Genomic DNA, 21064 nt, shown 5'->3' with positions numbered 1-21064 from the left:
AGAATTACTGTTCCTAAATACTGTTCAATCACTGTTCATTAACTGTAGAAATACTGTTCCTAAATACTGTTGAACAAATTCTGAAAGAAATGTTAAATTGGGTATGCAAATACATTTTCATAGAGAGATCATTTTAAATAATTTGGATCGACTATTTGGACTTGAAATAGAGATATGAATCCATAGCACAGGTCGATCTGTAATATGCATATTATCATAGCCTCACTCTTTTAATAAATATGCACATCCCTAAACTTTACAGTATAGCATTTTACTAAACTTTACAAGGCAATTAATCAACCATCTCAGAAAAAATGCATAATTACAAGTCAATTTTACTAAATTTTACAGAGGCAATTAATCACACAGAAAAGCACAAATGCTCTACTATAATTCTTCACAAATAAATCAAACATGTCAGAAAAAAATCCATATATTCCAATATATAATGTGTAAATCAACCATGTCAGAAAAATCAACCATGGTAACCCACATGCATACTTAGTGCAATACCTAACTGAGTAGAATGAGATCTGAGTCGTCAGTTGTAATCTAGCACGAATCTGAATACACACCTCCTATATCTAATTCTACAATATTTTCAATCTCAAACCACCAATTTTTTTATTGCAATAAAAATTCAAACTAAACTAACAAATTAAGAGGAAAATCAAACTAAACTAATTGAAAGAGGAAACTAACAAATTAATAATAGAAAATCGAGACTTCGATCTGATCAGCCGCCTCTGCTGGTTCACCGGCCACCACTGCCACCTTGCAATGTAGAGAGGAAGGGAAGAATCGAGCGGGCCGGAGCAACAATGGAGTAGGGCGGAGCAAGAAGAGAGCGACGGGTAGGGTTTGGCGGAGCAAAAGAGAGGTGGCGGGTGGGATTCGGCGGAGCAAGGGGCCAGTGGCGGACAGAGAGCACGGGTGAGGGTTTGGAGAAGAAAGGTTGCTTCAAGATCTGTGTTTCGGATCTGAAATTAAAGGGTCGGCCCGCGCATATTTTCCGTGCTTCGAACCAAAAATTCGGAGCCGCGGGTTTGCTTCAAGATTCGTGTGGCGGATCTGTAATTTACAGCCTGGAGCGCGGATATTATTAGCGACCTGGGTATTTTTTTTAAATTTAGTTCAAATGTGGTTATTTTTAATAAATTTATTTATTATGTGGTTATTTTTAAAAAAAATCGGTTTAGATCGGTTAGACACCGATCTAAACTCTTTTAATTTTTAATTTTTAGAATCGCTATAATTTATATCAATCTTTTTATTAATATACATCTCTCTTTCTTGCTACTTGTACCCGGCAGCTGGTGTATTGAAAAACCCGGCCGGTACAGAACCGGTCCGTAAAATCCAATGAGACGGATGTAGATTTGAAGATGGTGCTAAATTATTTGTTTATATTGTATTGTATTTTTAATTTATCAATAAAAAAATATTTGTGCATATTAGTTATATATTAAGGTCAGTTGCTAGTGAGAAGGAAAACAATGTGGCAACTGTCAGAGCAACCAAAGGTATATATATATATGTGCCTACGCCACGCTCAGAAATAGGAATTCATATTACATAAAGTATATCATCGTTTGAGTTTAAATTCAGTTCGTTCGTTATATATTTAGCATAACTTTAAAAAGAGCCCGTGCATTACAGGTCAAGGACTATATTGGCCTAGATCCTGATCAGATTGTTTGAATTCAAATTCAAACGGTGAGATAATACAGAGGACCTGGTGAGGGTTCGAGCAAGGAGGTCGGAGTAGGTCCGATGCCCATCAGACCTACTTTTGGCTCCTACTAGCTCCAAAACCGTCCGACCAGCATTAAAATTGACATATTGGATAGAATTTTTCAAAAATGACATGTCGCCGTATCCGTGGAATACAGTATTCTTATACATATACAAGGATGCTTTATGGGAAAAGAAAATTTTTATTCATCATATACATCTCGCTCTGATGTATTTTTCCTAAGTCTGTTACCACCCAAAAGCTGGGCGTACCATTGGGCTGATTTTCTCCGGTACCTTGTCTTCGCCTCAGACGTGAAATCAACCCCATAGAGCCCGAACCGGGCTGTGTAGCCGAACTGAAATTCAAAGGTATCAATAAAAGACCATACAAAATAGCCTTGTGTGTTTGATCCATTCCTGTACAAATAAAGAATGAGACAAGATTTTTAGTCAACGATTAGCAAATTGTTTATCTTGATGATTTGTGGACTAACCATTTATGCAGGGTATATTTCAGTATTGCCAAATGTATATATCTTTCTATTTACCCCTCAAAAACCTCAAATTACGTACTTCTCCCTCTAAAATTCATAATATCATATTTACCCTTCAAAATGTCTAAAAATCACAAATTTACCCAATTTATTGACTTCTCAATAAAAACTCATTTTAAATTTATGAAGTACCCATTTTATCCTTTATTAAAAATAAAAATATGTCGTCGAAAAATGTTTCATCTACTAATTGATCAGTCTCTGAGGACAAATGATTCATTTCTCTACTTGTGATGCATACGCAATTGCATTTAGACATGCTTGTATGTGCGTCACAAGCAAGAAAATAAACCATTTGCTCTCAAAACCAACTCATTAAAGACTAAAATATTTCTCTTAAACAAATTACATATTTTTATTTTTTTTAATAAAGGATAAAATGGGTACCATATAAATTTAAAATGATTTTAATAGAAAAATCAATAATCGAATAAATTTGTGAGTTTTGAAATTTAGAAGGGTAAATATGATATCAATTTTAGAGGGGGCTATACAGAATTTTGAGGTTTCTGGAGGGGTATACATGAATTCCCCCTTCTATTTTTAGTTGTATGCCAAGGTCCAAAAGATTAACGATAGAAAGTAGTGGGGGTAGTTAATGATGATGATGATGATGATGACAAGTTATTGTTAACATCATCTCTGTAGTTGGTACCTACCAGCAAATATTTCCAATTATTTTTTCAAGGATTTATTCCAAATGATAATAATTTACTGCTATGAAGGAGCTAGTATGAGCTCAGGGGTTACCTTATTGAGAGACTTAGTGCTTCTAAATATTGCTTTATGAAATCTATCCTAAAATCATCTTCATAGATCATTTTTGGGTTTGCAGAGTCGACTGCCTCAGCATTTCCTGGATCATCAAATGAGAACAAAATTATACTTTTATTTTTTTGTGAATGTTTGTTTATTTTAAATGTGGCAAAATAATATATAAAAAATAACAACTAAGCTAGAACGGTTGTCTAAGGCATATAGTGCCTATCACTCGAGATGATTTGAAAACTTTGATTCTTATTTCATGTTTAATGAAAGTAAAATCTAAAATACTTTTGCCCTTTGAACATTCCATGTTGGGGGCTCACTGTATATACCTAAGATAAAATCAAACAATGGAAGTTATGGGAAAAGAATAAATTTTCATTTCCACCAGGCTAGTTTAGAGTACAAGGCAGTTGCTGCAGGTACCGAGATCACATAATTTTATCCTCTGTATAAGCTTAATTTAATGTTAAAGCATGCAACTGTTTTTTTTTTTTTTTCAATTTAATTTGCAAATTAATCCAACCTAGAGGTCACTGGTCAGGGGATGAAACTAAAAAAATACCATATGGTGGGACAAAAAGTTCAGTGCGGCACATAAACTATAATTATTTTGAACCAAAAGCTTATTATAAAACTTTTTAATATAAAAAAAAAAGTAGTGACAGTAAGCCCATTTTTGGATTGAGAGGTGACAAACCAAAAGCTGAGAAAATGTAGGAGAGTACCATTTTCATGAATCATAACTGGGGGATTCCCATAGTATACTTTGACGTGCTCCAACAATTTCTGAAGAGCCCACGGTTCTGCCGGTATTCCTTCAGTAACTTTACGCAAAGGACCCTGTTCATTTGTAATAGACAAAAACTTTAGAAATTTACCAGTGTTGCTATTTGTTTATGTAACAAGAACCTGTATCAGATACCAATATCAATTAACATACACTTAAAATGGCCAAATACCAACTCTTGAACTCAAACACTAATAAGAGAAAAAAATTATTACTTATAGAATGTTTAGATTGAGACATACCTTCTGTAGTCTTGCAAAAGGACCACCTATAAAAAGGAAAATATTAGTATTAAGTCATTATCCGAACCAATTGCACATAGTAAAAATAATTTCACGCAAAAGACGTCAGTTGGCAAAAGATCACATCATTGAACTCTGTTAACAGGCTTCTGTACCAATAAATGTCAACCAACAATTTTTGTTGTTTTTGTATAATAACGAAAGTCCGCATCTTTAAAAAGATGGAAAATACTTGTTGTTTAGTACTGCAATCACTGAGTAGTATGTGTATTATATTGTTTTATTTCTTCCTTAGAAATGCTAGAGTTGAGGCATTACATTAATGAAATAAATATTGTAAAGAAATTTGTTCAATGTAATATTTTGACCTTGTTGCAGTACCAAACAATGCTTAATGTACCGACTTACTTGCATATTTTACGGCTGCATCAAGCCTGTAGTCGCGAACTTGTTTCTCAAGCTGGCTCGTATCGGCTTCCACATAAAAAACAACATAATGATTGAATCCAACAAAATCAAAAGACCCTTTTACCCTCCTGGAATCCTCTTCAGAAAGTGATGGCAACCTAGAACCAACATTTTTTAGCATTACAGGTGGATAGGTCCCATATACCAGTGGATGAAGCAACCTAGTTAAAAAAAATTGTCATGTTACAATTGACAAATAAATTAAGTTTCGCAGAAAATACAAAGAAATAGCAACAAAAAATGAAATTAGATATAGAAAGTTCTTTTGACAAACCATCCTATGTGAAAATCAACCATCCTTCTGGCAGCAGCTATGTCTTTTGGATTTTCTGTGGCAGGCTCGTACCACCAACCTAGTAGTGTAATTCCTATTTTACCCCCTTGCGTCTCCTACATTGAAATAAAAATTCAAAAACACTCCGTGTCACATTGACCATATTGCAAATTTGCATGTTTGAGACAACAAAACTAGAACGAGTAACAACACAAATTGAAAACATCTAAGAGTGAGTATGGTACTAGCTTAGTGCAGATTGGTCAGTACTACGGATCAATATTTTTGTTTCCATCCAAATAGTCAATCTGAACTGTTCAACTTGATCGCCATGTGAAAATGTACTTGCAGACTAAATTTATATTTTTTAGATTTTTAATTATTTTTTAACATAGGTAGAAAATTACTACCTTTGAATGGTCTAGAATTTTTAGATCGTGTGATTTTCTACCTATCTAAAAAAAATAGTAAAAAAATATAAAATTTGATCTACAAGTACATTATTTTCATATGAAGATCATGTCGAACAGTTCGGATCAATTGTTTGGACCTCCAAAATAGAGATATCGATCCATAATACGGACCAATTTGCCCTATGCACCAAAGCCTAACACAAAAACAATTGCAAACCTGGTACTTCTCTTTATAGAGATTGGCAGCCGACGCATGCGCAAGCAACAAATGGTGAGCAACAATATACGGCTCAACTGTGGAGTTGCCGCCGGTACAGTTAACACCAAAGGGATAGGAGCAGCGTTGAGGCGGGAGGAACCCCCCATCATACCCCCCTATTGGTTCTATATTAGGCTCATTGACTGTAACCCAATGCTTCACTCTGTCACCGAATGCCTCGAAACACACATCAGCATATGCGGTGAAGTCGTCTCTAGTATTTGTAAAATTATCAGATTGTAAGTTCATTTGATACCACTCTGGTTATGAGGTTGGCTCACTCCTATTAGATATTATGAGTGAGGCTATGGTAATATGTGTATTACTGATTGACCCGTAATATGCATTTATATCTCTATTTTCAGAGTTTAAATAGTCGTAAACTGTTAAACACGATCTCCATATGGATACTTGTAAACGAAATTTTACATTTTCTAGAATTTTTTTACTATTTTTTTAGATAGGTAGAAAATCACTTGATTTGGATGGTCCAGAACTTTCAAATCAAGTGATGATCTACCTATCTAAAATTATAGTAAAAAAAAATTCTAAAAAAATGTAAAATTTAGTCTTCAGGTATATTTTCACATGGAGATCATGTTTAACAGTTCGGATCGACTATTTAAACTCTGAAAATAGAGATATAAATGCATATAACGGGTTGATCCGTAATATGCATATTACCATAGCCTAACTCAGATATTATTTTGGGTCACCAGATGATCCTAAGATGTGATTGCGATCGAATTTTTTTTGAGGTTTTAATTAGATAGTTGATTCAGATTTTGCCTGTTTCATGTGTTAATAGATAGTTTTTTTTTTTATATTATTGTTTGTTTTGCTAGAATGAAATACTAAAGTCTGAAAATAAGGATGCAAGAAAAATTCTTACATAAATTTGGGGCTTAAAAGCCCATTATATTCTTCTTGAAGAGCCAGAGGGAGATCAAAGTGGTATAGTGTAACATGCGGCTGTATCCCTATATGACAAGTTAAAGAGTTTGAAACATTTTATTTCAGAAAATAAAAAAAATTCAGAAAGTGAACATGAATTTCGGCCAATAGTCAATAACAGGCACTTGTCATCTTTGACATCTGATTGCGTTTTTGGGATTGTTCATGTACCATGGTTGAGTATACTTCTCCTTTTTCACATTATATATTGCTTTTCTTAGATTGTGATTTCTATTCTTTGTCCTTAACTTCATGGAATAGCTTATATCGCTCATCATTTTGAAGAAATTAAAGGAAAAAATAGATAAGGAACCCTTCTATGTGGTTATATAATTGAGTTCCAAATATCATACCATAACTTATGAGCTCATCTATAAAATTGTTATAGTACTCCAATCCCTTAGCATTAACCTCTCCTCTCCCATCTGCATTGCATTACATTTTATAAACAAGTCAGCAATAATCTTGATTAATTAAATTTATAGTTAAAGAAGTCCAATTGCATTAGCTCCAACAGCACCATTTATCATCTGGTAAGGTATGTGTACTACAAAATAAATTCTTCAAAACAAAAATAAAAATAAAATAATTCATGGGCATGATAATAGAAAATTTACCTGGAATGAGTCTAGGCCAAGCAATAGAAAATCTATATGCATCAAGGCCTGTTTCATGCATTAGCTTTATATCTTCCTACAAACAAAAATAAGTTATTATTTATTATAAGTTTATAACTTGTGTGCTTCAAAACCCAAAACATTTTAAGCTTGCCTTATATTTATGGTACTGGTCAGCTGCCACATCTCCATCGCTGTGATCAATTTCAAACCCTGTCAGTAAAATGAGTTCTCAATTTCAATTTGGAAGAACAACAGTAGCAAAAACAAGATGGTTCCTGCAATGTGGCATTTCAATAATACTTCCCAAAATAGATATTCTCGCTTATCATATCAATGATTGTCGCAGTGGTATAATTAAAAATAATACAATATAATATTTGATGGGCCCACAAGAGAGAGATGGCATAAACGAGGATGATGATGATATTTAATTATTATAATATATTAATAATAACAATGTTAATAATATAACAATTATTATTGATTAATTTTATAATTATTGTTATTACAGGGCGGAATCCATTGACAATTTTAAAATTAATTAATAATAATTGTTATATTATGGTAAAAAAAAATAACTTACAATTTTAAAATCTTGCGAGCAAAATATAATCTATACTTTATAATCATATCATGAAAAATAATGAAATGTAATGAAAGTTTCACCGTTCAAAAAATGAAATTTGCAACTATCCATATTTAATGATATTTGATGAAATATCATATGATAGTAAAATTGCATGAAAATTGATACACAACCAATTTATAAGGAAAAACAACATGTTTATATTTTTTTTGTTTCTTAAAAAAATTTCGTATATTTTGAGAAACCGTTGCCAATGAATACTAATATCTAATAATTGTAACTCTGGATTTGTTGTTTGGACATCGGAAAATAAAAAAAGCCCCGGTAGCACCTCCGGCTGAAATGCTGCTGGCAGCAATTTAGCCGTGCCCTATATATATATATATAGAGAGAGAGAGATGGGCTATGGTGCATTGCAATGCATAGGCACCCTTGTGCATTGAACCATAAATCACCGATTCAAAGTCCAAATGACCGATCCAAACCGTTCATCTTGTTCTCTATATTAATATGTGCTTGGAGACCAAATTTTACATTTTTTGGAATTTTTTTACTATTTATCAAGCCACTTTGAAAATCGCTGATCCGGTGGTCCAGAAATTTTTACTGTTTTTTACTGTTTATCCAGATTTTCAATAAATCTAAAAAAATTGTAAAAAAATTCCAAAAAATGTAAAATTTGGTTTCCAAGCACATATTAATATGAAGAACAAGATGAACGGCTTGGATCAGTAATTTGGACTTTGAATCGGTAATTTATGGTCCAATGCACCATAGCCCATCTATATATATATATATATAAACATGTTAATCATTAACTATGACATTTTAAAAAATATATATATAAAGTATAAACACATCCAGAGTGAATGTAAGAGATGCATAAAAGAGGTGAGGTTATAATAATGAAGATGATGATGATGATCATCATCATCATATGAAGATCATCATTATTATATGATTATGATCATGATTACGATGATCATGATCATGATTATGATGATCATGAATCATGATCATAATCATAATCATAATCATAATAATAATAATAATCATCATCATCATCATCATCACCACCATCATAATAATAATAATAATAATAATAATAATAATAAATAAATAAATAAATAAATAAATACCAGCATGACAGAAGGGCTCCCAAATGCTAGGCTTCCTGCCATCTTCTGCTGCCGCTCCTTCTACCTTCAATTCCCAACAAACAAACATCACTAATTCGAACTAATTTCTTTCTGCGAATGCCACAGCATTATTCATCTACTCTAGACTGAGTTTGGTAATTCAAATTCAGAAAAGAGAAAAGAAAGAGACACCTGGTAAGCAGAAGCTCCGGCGCCAAAGATAAAACCTGGCGGGAAGTCGTCTCGACTGAGCGCCGCCACTGAAACAGAGTAAAGAGATAGAGCGCAGAGGAGAGAGAAATGGAACCTCTTCTCCATAGAAACAATCAAACCGCTCTATTCTTCTCTGCTTATTTCCTTTTCCCACCTTTGGAAATTGGGAGCGAAATCCAGTGGCAACTGGGAGAATTGAGGGTCTGATATCATTTATAGAACAAAACGCTCAATTTTGAGGTGGAAAAACTCTGTTGTGTTTACTTGAAACGAGTCAATTTGATTCAGAAAAAAAAAAAAAAAGCAGCAAAACTAAAGATTGTTATGGCTAGGGGTGTTAATGACAAACTTTTTTAATTTGATATGGTAGTTTTTAATTCAGTTTCAAAGATGTGGGAGAATTTCTTATTAAGAAATTGTTTATAAACTCTATATTGGTCAAATAATTGGTTAGAAACTTTAGAGATCTTAACAGTTATTTAAAAACTTATTTGAGTTGCTGGGATGTAGATGTTCTAAAATAAATATGGATAAGATTTTTTTTATTGGTATATTGAAGATGAGTATAAGTAAAGTTTTACTTCGTTAGCTTAACAAGTAAAGTTTTACTTCGTTAGCTTAACAAGTAAAGATACAGACAGAATATTATGAGAGTAGATTTAGGATGTTTTTTAGTTCATGAAAGAGTTTGGTGAGTTTAAGAACACTCTAATTGTACTCATAAAATAATAATAAAAATTAAAATTATATATACTAAAGGCGGAACTAGACTTTTAAATTATGAAGGGTTAAATGCGAATAAGTGAATGTAGTCAATCATATAAAATATAAAAAATTCTTACTACGAATGGAGATCAATTTTACTCTACAATTTATAAAAAGTTAGACACAAGTAAAAAATATTTGAAAAAAAATCTAAATTAATTGACTCCATTTCTTTAAAGTAGATCTGTCATTAATATATACAATGTATATTCATAATGGAATGAGGTGTAGTATGTTATCGTTTTATTCATAATAAAAAATTCAAAATATATACGATGTAACTCTAAATTTAATTTCTTTTCATTCATTTTCTCATTAACTTTTTTTATATTTCTCTTGCTTTGAAAAATACTTCATTAGAAGCATAGTAACAAATGAATGGTTCAAGTTTAGTTCAGCGGGATCAAAAGTTCGTGATTCGAAAATAATTTGAGTATAATTCGGGAATAATTCGATACCACAAGGAAGCAAAAAAAAACCCCAAAAAATTATTTTAGGTAAAAAAATACGAATAATTCGTGATTCGTGTTTTATATGTGTTTTATGCGTGAATAAAAAAGGAATGATATGTTTTTTTGCATTTTATTTAGCATTCGGTTCAAAAACGTTGAAAAAAGGAATTAATCACGTATCTAGTAACTATGAGTCTATGATTAGAACTTAGAAGCACAATTATGGCTACAACACGAAGCCACATAACACGTTATTTGTCACAGAAAATCTTTTATATGGTACGTGGCAGCCTGGCAAGTGTAGACTCTAGAAGACCGGACAAGGATTGTTTGTTTGTTTGCTTGGTTGCGCTAATTACGTACACGATGACGACTCTTGTTAAATGGTACACACACTACACAGTACATAATATATAAGTAAATTAAGAAAAGTCCTTTCTCCCAAATATTTTTTGCTTTCTAAAAATGGCCACGCAAGGTGGATTCAAATCTGCTTTTGAGAAAAGGAGCACCCTTCTGTTTCTCCATTCGAGTCGTTCAAAATTGATCTGATGGTTTTAATTATTTTTTTTTTATATCAATATAATATATTAAAACAAATCAAATGTAATTAAAACCGTACGACCAATTTTGAACGGTTCAGATGAAAGAATAGAAGGATGCTCTTTTTCTTAAAAAAAGAAGCAGATTTGAATCCCACGCAAGGTAATGACATAACCGCCTTGTATTGTATTGACTATTTGCAAATCAATTGACGTCCTATTCAATCCGAACAGTTTATATGGCTTTATAATGATGAAATATTTTTTTAATTCGAGCGAGGTTGTGATTGTATATTATGAATTCATTCTATCAATTTATATCTCTATTTTTTCTATTTTTAAAGAAAAGAGAACGTTTCAAATATCTCTATTTGTTGTGTCTTTATCATGTCTTCATTTTTAAAAACTTTAATAGTTTAAAAATCTAAAATTTAAAAATTAAAATAAAACCGTTGGATATGATCTATGTTATTTTGTCTATTTGCTCATAAAAAGTTATCATATTTCAATCTCATTTTTATGTAAATCAATAAGTTGAAAAATTAACTTCTCTAAATTATCCACATTAGTACATTTTTACAAGCTCTTGATGACAACCAAAATAAAGTTCAAATTTTATAATTTTTTCACGTGTATAGATAAAATGATGAAGATCATATCCAACGGTTTTATTTTGACTCTTAAGTTTTAGATTTTGAGTTATTAAAGCTTTTATTTTAAAAAAAATAGAGACATTTGAACCCTTCTTATTTTTAAAATGTAAACAATTAATTCAAATTGTTAACATAGTCTCCATTTAAAAATGTACTTAGAGAAATTTTAGATTTTTTTTTAAAAAAAATTGCTATTTTTTAAGATGTGTAAAAAATCACTCTCTATATAGAATAAAAAAAATGTTGAGGATTAACAGATATTTAAGAATTATATATATAATTAAAATGTGTGATCTGCATGTTTGACGAAAATTATAATAATTTTATATCTTGCTCGGCAGTCAGCAGTCGGCAACATGACGAAAAGTATAATAATTTTATTCAATTTTTCTTCTTCTTTTTTGTTTTTTTGCTGTGTAGTACTCTCTCTTGTGGGACCAACAGGTCACTGCAAATTTGTATGACTTTGTTTAGAATTTCTCTGATTCTCTCCAGTCTTGCGTACAATATCTTTGTTGATTAATACCCGTGCCGTGATATAAGAAGTTTTGTTTGAAAATTTACCAGTAGGAATTTTTAGGACAGAGACGTAGACCCAGTTGGAATTTTTTTTATAAATCAATTAGAAAAAAAAATTTTATCAAACCAGCATGCTTATTTTTTTTTTTACAAAAATTATAAGAGCCAAAATATCATTTCGGTTCTATTTTTTTTTTTTTTTTTGAGACCTAAATGACATTTTGATCCCAGGTATTTTTACAATTTTTCAACGTATTTCTTTTTTTCGAAATCTATGAAAACGGCTGGGACCAAGATGCCATTTCGGTCCCCCCCAAAAAAAGGGACCGAAATGGCATTTCGGTTCTTATGATTTTTGTTAAAAAAAAAAATCATGTTGGTTCCATAATTTTTTTTTCTAATTATAATTTATAAAAAAAATTCACCCACTAGTACTAGAAATACAATTATACACGGTAAAATAAAGCTTGAAACGGCTCGACTCATTGAACTCAAACCGAATTCAAACTTTGCCTAACACAGCTCGAACTGACTCGTGTTCGTGTACAACCGTCACGAACACATTACATACATACATATATTTTTTTTAAATAAAATCTTAATTCAGCTATTAAATTTTTTATTTATGCTACTATTATTAAACATTGCCTCCGTGGCAAAAAAAAAAAATGATTCAACATTCTTTTACAAGTGAACAATTTACAAGAGATATTGTTAGGAAATCAGTATGATCCGATGACGAGCCAATTAATTCCTTAACAACAAATTTTGAGATCACCAAAAAATAAATGTGTATCACTGCAGTTATTTTCTTTTTTTCATATTTTTTCTAAATTAATATGATCCGTTATCAATATAAACTAGGGTTAAATTGGTGTTGCTTCGACTCATTTATTTATTTTTATTAAAGGAATTCTCTGAATAATTTTTCAAAAGTGAACTGAATTTATATAGTACATTTTTAATACTTTAATACAAAGCATAAAAAAAAAATTCAAAATTGACCTCAAACTTGTAAAATAATTTTCTCACCACCACCATCTTCCTGAAAATGATATATAGATTCAACAAATTAAGAATTATGATATATAAAATGCAAATTTGAATTGTTGGCCTCCACCAAAAAAAATTATTTATCTTTTCTAAAATACTCGTATCAACTGAATTGCATTGCATTGATTGGTACTTGACGGTAGAAAGCAAATTCAAGAAAATAGTGTTCCATTTATAAGGGCGTGTTCGGCAGACGGGCGGGAATAGGAATAGGAATGAGATTGTAAAAAATTTTAACTAAATTTTACTGTTTATGTGGGGGGAAAAAAAATTCAGTCTGAGTGAATTTTTTTTTTCCCATGTAAACAGTAAAATCCGAACACGCCAAATGTAGAGAAATTCCCATTGGGGAAAACGCTTGGAGGAGAGAAACATGGACCATGACCAGCTAAAAACAAAAGCAAATCTAAGGTCGAAGAAATGCAATTTTTTTTGTTTCATTAAATAGCGTGCACAATTCAAAAGTTGCTTTTAAATTGATCTGTCTTTTTACGAAACATAAGTGGCTGTACGACTTTTATTTTGTGTTGTTTTAGGACATTTTCTTCGGAACCAGATCACCTGTCCCCTCCGGGGGTAGGAAATTCCTACCCCCAGAGTCACTGCAGGGTGGAACCGGTTACTGTTAAAGGGTTTAAGTATTGTTACTGTTTTTAAATAAGGGCCCAACAGCAGTGACTCTGGGGGCAGGAATTTCCTGCCCCCCGGGGGGCAGACGATTCGGTCTCATTTTCTTCACAGTCAGGTTCTAAATAGCGTGTTAGAGTGTTGTTATAACGTTTTCGGACTATAAAAATTATGATGCCATCAGCGATATAGCAGCACAATATGGTAATATTTTTTTTTTTTACTATTTTGCTATGACGCAATAAACGCTATTTAAATTTTTGATTCAGACTGAACTTCTGCGTTGATAATTTTGTTGTAATTTTAAATTATACGTAATCATTATTTCATTTGTATGAGTGTATAGTAATTTTATAAATAGAAAGATTTGCTTTGATGAAATTATTTTCAAAAAGGTCTGTTGATAGAAATATTAAATTTTATGCGCTTATCATTCAGAAATTAATTTATGGGATGTATGCGAATTTTATTAAATTTTGACTGCTAAAAGCAATCAAAATTAATTACATGAGTAAAGTATTTTTGAAATTAACTTCAAATAAATTTTAGTTATTTATAGTCATATTTCAATCAGAACGTAGATGTTCTAGAACTTAATATCAAATTATATAAACAGAATTAATAAGGGAAGGAGAAAGAAAAGAGAGGGAAAATGTTCTGTTACAACAATAGTTGTTGAGTGAGTCTATGGTACTATGCATATCACGGGTTGTTACCGTGCTACGGCTCTATATTCGAGTTTTCAAATCCTGACGGTCGATCCGAACCGTTCATCTTGTTCTCCATATTAATATGTGTTTGGAGACAAAATTTTACATTTTTTGAAAAAATTTTACTATTTTTTTAGATATTTAGAAAATCACTTGATCTGAAAATTCTGGACCATCCAAAAACAGTGATTTTCAATAAATCTACAAAAATAGTAAAAAAAATTTCAAAAAATGTAAAATTTGGTCTCCAAACACATATTAATATGGAGAACAAGATGAACGGTTCGGATCGACCGTTAGGATTTGAAAACTCGAATATAGAGCCGTAGCACGGTGCCAAATCGTAATATGCATAGTACCATAGACTCACTCATAGTTGTTCCCACAGTTTTATTCTTTATTTTTATGAATTGCAATTTTTTTTTTCAGACATTATATTGCTGCACTGGTGGACACAGGACAGAAACATGTGAATAAATATAAGATAAGTTATTCTAATCAAGCAATTTATTGTGTGACGATAGCAATGTGCAAAGATCTTCAGAGCGAATTTGTGAATATGCTTCAGGGAATAACAGAAATGCCAAAAATAAAATGCTTCAGGGTCTCAGGGAAGATGCCTCAGCTAGTCGTGCCACATAGGTGGTGAGAGAAGTAAAAAAAAATGGCCCAAAAGGCCCAGATTGTGATACTACATGAGTGATGAGAGACAGTTTCTTTTTGTTTTGCTTTTTTGTCTTTTTGAGAATTTGGTAGTAGGGCTGTCAAAAAAGCTCGCGGCTCGTGGCTCGCCTCTAGCTCGCTCGCCAACAGCTCTCTCGGTAGTGGATCGAGCTCGGCTCAGGCTCGGGCCAAAATAAACGAGCTGAGCCAGGGGTCAGCTCGGCTTGTTAAACTACAGTGAATTTAGGGTTTAGTCCCGTATAATTTTAAGTCCAGTCCCATTTTTAAAGACGCAATTATGCAAAATTGATGTATTTTCGGTTTGGGAAGAAAGAATATGGCTTTAGTTGCTTGAAGATGTGCCTGCTGGACAATTTCTTAAATTTTTTGAATGGGATTTCTTATTTTTTTATTTTTGAATTTGTATAATAACAACCCAATAAAGCCCAACGAGCCAGCTCGCGAGCTAGCTCGGGCTGACTTGTCACAAGCTGAGTCAGAGATTTTGGCTCGGGTGACCTAGGTCCAGCTCGCTCGGTCCAGGCTTGAGCCGAAATAAACGAGCTAAGCTGAGGCCCAGCTCGGCCCAAGCCAGCTCGTTTACAGCCCTACTTAGTAGTACCTACTGTACCTACCAAGGAGTACAGAAATTAAATAGTTTTTGATAAGAAATGTGAAACTGTTTACCTCAGCCCCCACCCGGCTGCAGCCTGCAGCAGTGCCAGTACTCTAGTCTCCTCTGCCCTCTATACTGTACTTTATTTACCAGTACAGTCTCCTTCTGAAGGCCAGCCCCCTTTCACACATTCAGCAATATCTAAGCCATAATTTCATCTCTTATATACATCGTGTCGCTACCAGTAATGTATCTAGTAGCTGGTTATTGAAAACAACATTATTTCTTTGCTTCCACACAAATCAAGTCACACAAGCAAATCTAACTACCCATTCTTTTTTAGGCACTGTACCTCTCATTCAGACCATGTCCCAGGATTTATCCCATATTTCATGCACTGTATACAGTCCGCACCCAAATAAATAAATAAATCTCATCTGGAAAAAAAAAAAAAAAAAAAATGGGACCCCATCCACTAGGTGCGGACTCTATCCTGGGGCCTCATCCGTTAGATGTGAACCCAGTAAATGATCCGTATCCGTTAGATGCGGCTTTGGCAGAAATCAAATTTTTCAAAAAAGATGATTTTTTTTTTCAACAAATGGTACATTTAAAAGTTTAAAAAATTTGGTCTGACCATTTTTTTCAACAATTTGTACATTTAAAAATTTAAAATATGATTTTTTAGTTTATTTTTTTCAACAAATGATATATTTGAATTTTTTTATCATTTTCTCCCTTTTAGAGCAAGTGAATTTGCTCTGACCAAGCAGTCTAAAATAAAGCTCTCCTCCGCACAGTGAATTTCACTTTCTCTCTCTCCACGTACCTTCAATTGAAGCACAGTCTGAAATAACAACTTACTTTTAGATTCTAACCGTCCATTCAGAATTCACATGAATATTAAAGAGGTGGGAGCAACCCATCCGAATTGATTCGGATTCTGATCGGATGGTTTATATATAAACAGAAATATTCTATTACCTCAAGAGTATATTTACTCGCGAAAAGGAGATCAGTATTCTCCCAGGTACCTGACTCAACACAATTGAAACGAACGGATCAGATTTACTTTCAGCCGGTCAGGATTGGGGATGACTGGGGGGCAGGATTATTTGTGCTTTGAGATGCGTGCCAATCTATTTTTGGACCGTCCGATTCAATTCTAATCAGTCAGGTAACCTGAGGGTATACGGATTCGCGAAAAGGCTGGTCGAAAATTAAATTGATAAAAGAATACAGTCATTCGAAATTTGAAGAGAAGATAACACAAATGGCATCTATCTCTTCGTCGTTGCTTCGGTTCTCCCATTTCGACCCTCATTTTCTCTCCCACACCATTAGGTTCTCTCTCAGGCCCCACCTCTCACCTTCAAGGGCGGTGCCTCCTGACTCGTCTTCCGCCTCCGGCGACTCTTCTCCAGCTTCCTCGTCGGAGAGCAAAACGAATAGCAACAGTCCTTCATCCCTTGATGAATTGACTTACTTTAGCAAGAAAAATAAGAAAAAAAATAATAAAGGCAAAACTGTGATTCGCAGAGACCCGATACAGATTGGTGGCACGACAGCTCGAGAGGAAACGGAGGAGAAGGAGGAAGAGAAGAGCGCGAGCGAAGGCGCGTTTTTGTTGGCGTGGCTGGGGTTAGGGGTTGTGATTTTGGTGGAAGGTATCGCTTTGGCTGCCTCAGGTGAGAACTGTATCTGACTTCTAGTAGGTTTTTCATTCTGTGCCAACATTGTTTAATTAGTCTCAATTGCGTCGGTTGTTGTTCTATCTCAAGCAATAAGCTTCACCTTTCTCCATATACTTTTGTTGAAGATTGTTTAATTTTGTATGTATCAGCTGGCAGTAGGGGTTTTCAAACGGTCGGTTCGGTTCAAACAGAAGTAAAATGACTAAACCAAACTTTTTTCGGTTTCCAAAAATAGAACCGAACCGATTAAACCTATCAACCGATTAAGAACCGAACCGAACAAACCGAAGTAAACTTATTGGTACCATTATTAACGAAAAGAATACATTGTCATACACAACAATTGAAGTTCGGTTTGGTTCGGTCCGGTTTGTTTTAATCAAATCATTATAACACCAATAATATTAGAGTCAAACCAATATAAACCGGTCGGTTCGGTTTAATTAGTTTTGAGAAGTCTAAACCGAACCGATCCATTTAAACCGAAATTTTCTGGTTCGGTTAGAAACTGAACAAACCGAACCGTTTGAACACCCTTAGCTAGCAGGGGTCCGTGTTATAGAAGAGGTCAGTACCAATCTACATTGTAATACTTTGATTCGATTTTTGTCCGATTTTGGGTTTTAGTATGAGTGAGGCTATGGTAATATGCATATTACAGACTGACCCGTGCTATGGATTTCTATTTTCAAATATCAAAGAGTTGATCCAAACCGTTAAACGTGGTCTTCAGATGAAAATGTACTTGGAGACTGAATTTTTTATTTTTTAAAACTTTATTACTATTTTTTTAGATACATAGAAAATCACTACTTTCGGTTGGTCCAGAATGTTAGATCAAGTGATTTTCTACCTATCTACAAAAATAATAAACAATTCTTTAAAAAATGTAAAATCGGGTCTTCAAGTACATCTTCATGCGGAGATCATGTTTGAAGTTCCGATCGACTGTTTGAGCTTTGAAATTAGAGATATGGGTCGATCCGTAATATGCACATTACCATAGCCTCATTCTTTTAGTATTGCCATTGGAAGTGTAAACTCGCTTCTACCACAAAAAAATTGTAGCCGTTCAACCAAGAGGTAGTTTTGGTGAATTTAATGTTTGTGAAAAAGTGATGTTTATTTATTTTTTAATCGGTACGCACAATGCCTATGTCATGAGATGAGGTGCTGTCTTATTTATTATCTCTAGGTTCATTGTATTAGTATCTTAAGTTGGTATATAAACTGACAACACGAGTTATTAAGCAAGTTCATTTAGAATGTCGTAATGCCTAAGCTCAGATACTTGAAAAGGAAATTCTCTCAACCTGTTTCTTTCCTATAAATTTACAATTACTCTTCTTGCGTACACAACATTTTATTCTCCAAATTGTCCTTTGCAACTAGTTAGAATTCATTGTTTTATTTTTAGTAAATTCAAGTTTATTAGTTGAACTTTACCAAAATGAAAAGTTGGGTCTCTCTATTAGTTAAACTGGCATTTCCTAAAGTGTAAACTGATATTACATTGCCTGATTAAATTGCTGTTACTATGTTCAGATTGATATTTATTCTTTCTTGCGAAAACAGCTTGGTGCCATTATGCCGCACCTTGATTTTTTTATATATGTAATCACATAATGTCGGTTGATGAATACATGTGCAGGTTTTTTGCCAGAGGAGTGGGATAATTTTTTCGTGAAGTTTCTTTACCCTTCCTTCACACCAACTGTATTTTTGTTTCTCGGTTTATCAGTTGGTTATGGTGTTATCAAGTACCTTGAGGCTGAGAAAATGAAGAAAAGTTAAGAGAGCGCACTAGAGAGTTTGCTCCGTGAATTTGTGAAGATATGTGAGATATTTCACATTGTAGTTATCTAGTTCAGGTTACTGATTAGCATACTGGCATTTTTGTGTACATGTTTGGTACTGAAAATTGTACCTTTGGCAATTACTGTCCTTTGATTTATCTGAGAAATAACCAAACCGGGGATCTTATAGGTAGGCATTTTGCATGATAGCATCTGTGGTGAGTTTGAAAAGAGGGGCTTTGGTAATTGTAGTCTAACAAAATTAAGCTTATTTTTTTATAAAACGGTCTATATCTTAATTCTTTTTTAGTAAACACTCCATTTCAACAATGCAAAAGTACTTGAAATTTCTAGGGAAGTATAATATGCATACTTGCAAAGTGGTTACTTTTGGGATTACGATATATTATATGTTCCAAATTTTGCTATGGACCTCAAATAATTTGAACCATTCATTAACATAATCGAACGGTTCAGATATTTCCCTCTATTGCTTATGAGAATCCAAAAACATCTCACAAAGATAATCCAAAGGAGATGAGTGGATAATTTGATCAGACATGTGCAATCAAAATATATTAAAGTGAAAATAAAAAGAAATGTGTTTAAATTCCGTTGCTCTTCTAATTTAAACAGTTGTCATCTTCTTTGTGCAATTCTTCATTTAATATTTCTGATATTTTGCTCTTCTCAGTTTCTTTCTAAAGCTACTATTTTATGAACCAATTCTAAAACATCTCAATTGAATTTTAGCTACTTTATGTTGACAACTTGACATGCACATTCATTAGATCATTAGATATATTTTTAGAGGTAATGCAGAAAACAAATAGAACTGATCTTAAAACCTTAATATATTAGTTGGTAATTCAACAACTAAAAATGTAAAATATGTGTGTGACACAGTCATATATATTGTAGTTTGTATTTTCGTCTCATTTAGAATTTAAAACAACATCTCATATGAATATGATACATTTAGTATATTGATAACATAAGACAAGAAAAGGGTGTAAAATTACTTGTCAATTATAAACATGAAAAACGTGTGAAGCATGAAATTACAATGAACAAACATACAATTTGAACATCTTTATATATATATATATATATAGAGTTAGGCTGGGGTGCTATGGATAGCATAGTGGCCTCTATGCTACGGCTCAATATTCGAGTTTTCAAAATTCAAACGGTCGATCCGAACCGTTCATCTTATTCTCCATATTAATATCTGCTTGGAGACCAAATTTTATAATTTTCTGAATTTTTTTACTATTTATTAAGCCACTTTGAAAATCGCTAATCCAACGGTTTTACTGTTTTGTGCAGCCACCGTTGGATCAACAATTTTGTAAAATACTTAATAAATAGTAAAAAAAATTCAGAAAAATGTAAAATTTGGTCTCCAAGCAGATATTAATATGGAGAATAAGATGAACGGTTCGGATCAACCGTTTGGATTTTGAAAACTCGAATATTGAGCCGTAGCATAGAGGCCACTATGATATCCATAGCACCCCAGCCTAACTATATATATATATATATAGATAGAGAGAGAGAGATTGACTAATATGCTTTCGGCAGCACTTCGGCTAATGTGCTACCGATCCAAATTTCAAAAAACCGAATTCGAAACTTCAAACTAAGTGGCTTAGTAAATTGGTTATATATTGAACTTGTAGAATACCAATTTTGGAAATTTTGGAAATTTTTTTACTATTTTTTATAATTTATGAAAGATGGTAAAAAAAAGGCTTAAAATATTGGCAATTTTTTTTATTTTGAGGCCATTCAATTCTTTTCTTTTATTTTTAGGCCATTCTAGTTAAACGAACGACATTCCATTCTTATATAAAGGACACAAATAAAAACTTAAAAAAATTGTGAATGTAAGATGTTGGAGAAAACTAAAGATCTAAAAATTTGATTGGCAAACTCTTCCAAAAAAGAAAAAACGATA

General features: G+C 32.8%; 2 protein-coding genes across 3 annotated transcripts; one reads left to right on the top strand and one right to left on the bottom strand.

Annotated features, from left to right (window-relative positions):
• Positions 1–1832: 1832 nt before the first annotated feature.
• LOC144572688 (beta-glucosidase 31-like) lies at positions 1833–9285 on the bottom strand. 2 transcript variants are annotated; one of them, XM_078322351.1, is made up of 13 exons: positions 8994–9285; positions 8802–8865; positions 7228–7286; positions 7074–7149; positions 6810–6881; positions 6395–6482; positions 5461–5716; positions 4831–4946; positions 4497–4717; positions 4089–4114; positions 3785–3899; positions 3042–3147; positions 1833–2154 (listed from the first exon to the last, which is right to left on the bottom strand). In XM_078322351.1, exons 1-13 carry the CDS (start codon positions 9117–9119, stop codon positions 1938–1940), a joined length of 1542 nt encoding a protein of 513 aa, XP_078178477.1. In that variant the 5' UTR covers positions 9120–9285; the 3' UTR covers positions 1833–1937. The 2 variants fall into 2 exon arrangements, with proteins under 2 accessions (XP_078178477.1, XP_078178478.1); XM_078322352.1 differs by lacking the exon at positions 3042–3147.
• A 7542-nt stretch (positions 9286–16827) lies between these two features.
• On the top strand, positions 16828–19260 carry LPA2 (low psii accumulation2). The gene is made up of 2 exons (XM_078322382.1): positions 16828–17302; positions 18960–19260. The coding sequence occupies exons 1-2, from the start codon at positions 16888–16890 to the stop codon at positions 19100–19102; spliced, it is 558 nt and encodes a 185-aa protein (XP_078178508.1). The 5' UTR covers positions 16828–16887; the 3' UTR covers positions 19103–19260.
• The last annotated feature ends 1804 nt before the right edge of the window (positions 19261–21064 follow it).

The sequence above is a fragment of the Carex rostrata genome, chromosome 20 (genome assembly GCF_964058835.1).
Source record: "Carex rostrata chromosome 20, lpCarRost1.2, whole genome shotgun sequence".
NCBI lineage: Eukaryota > Viridiplantae > Streptophyta > Magnoliopsida > Poales > Cyperaceae > Carex > Carex rostrata.
This window is presented reverse-complemented; position numbering and strand designations above follow the sequence as displayed.

Excerpts from the sequence above, each read along its gene's own strand:
- LOC144572688 (XM_078322351.1), bottom strand. The coding sequence starts at position 9,119 with ATGGAGAAGAGGTTCCATTTCTCTCTCCTCTGCGCTCTATCTCTTTAC. Across the intron at positions 4,947-5,460 it reads TCTATAAAGAGAAGTACCAG|GAGACGCAAGGGGGTAAAAT; the intron begins GTTTGCAATTGT and ends ATTTCAATGTAG. Across the intron at positions 4,718-4,830 it reads GTTGATTTTCACATAGGATG|GTTGCTTCATCCACTGGTAT; the intron begins GTTTGTCAAAAG and ends TTTTTTAACTAG.
- LPA2 (XM_078322382.1), top strand. The coding sequence starts at position 16,888 with ATGGCATCTATCTCTTCGTCGTTGCTTCGGTTCTCCCATTTCGACCCT. Across the intron at positions 17,303-18,959 it reads TATCGCTTTGGCTGCCTCAG|GTTTTTTGCCAGAGGAGTGG; the intron begins GTGAGAACTGTA and ends ATACATGTGCAG.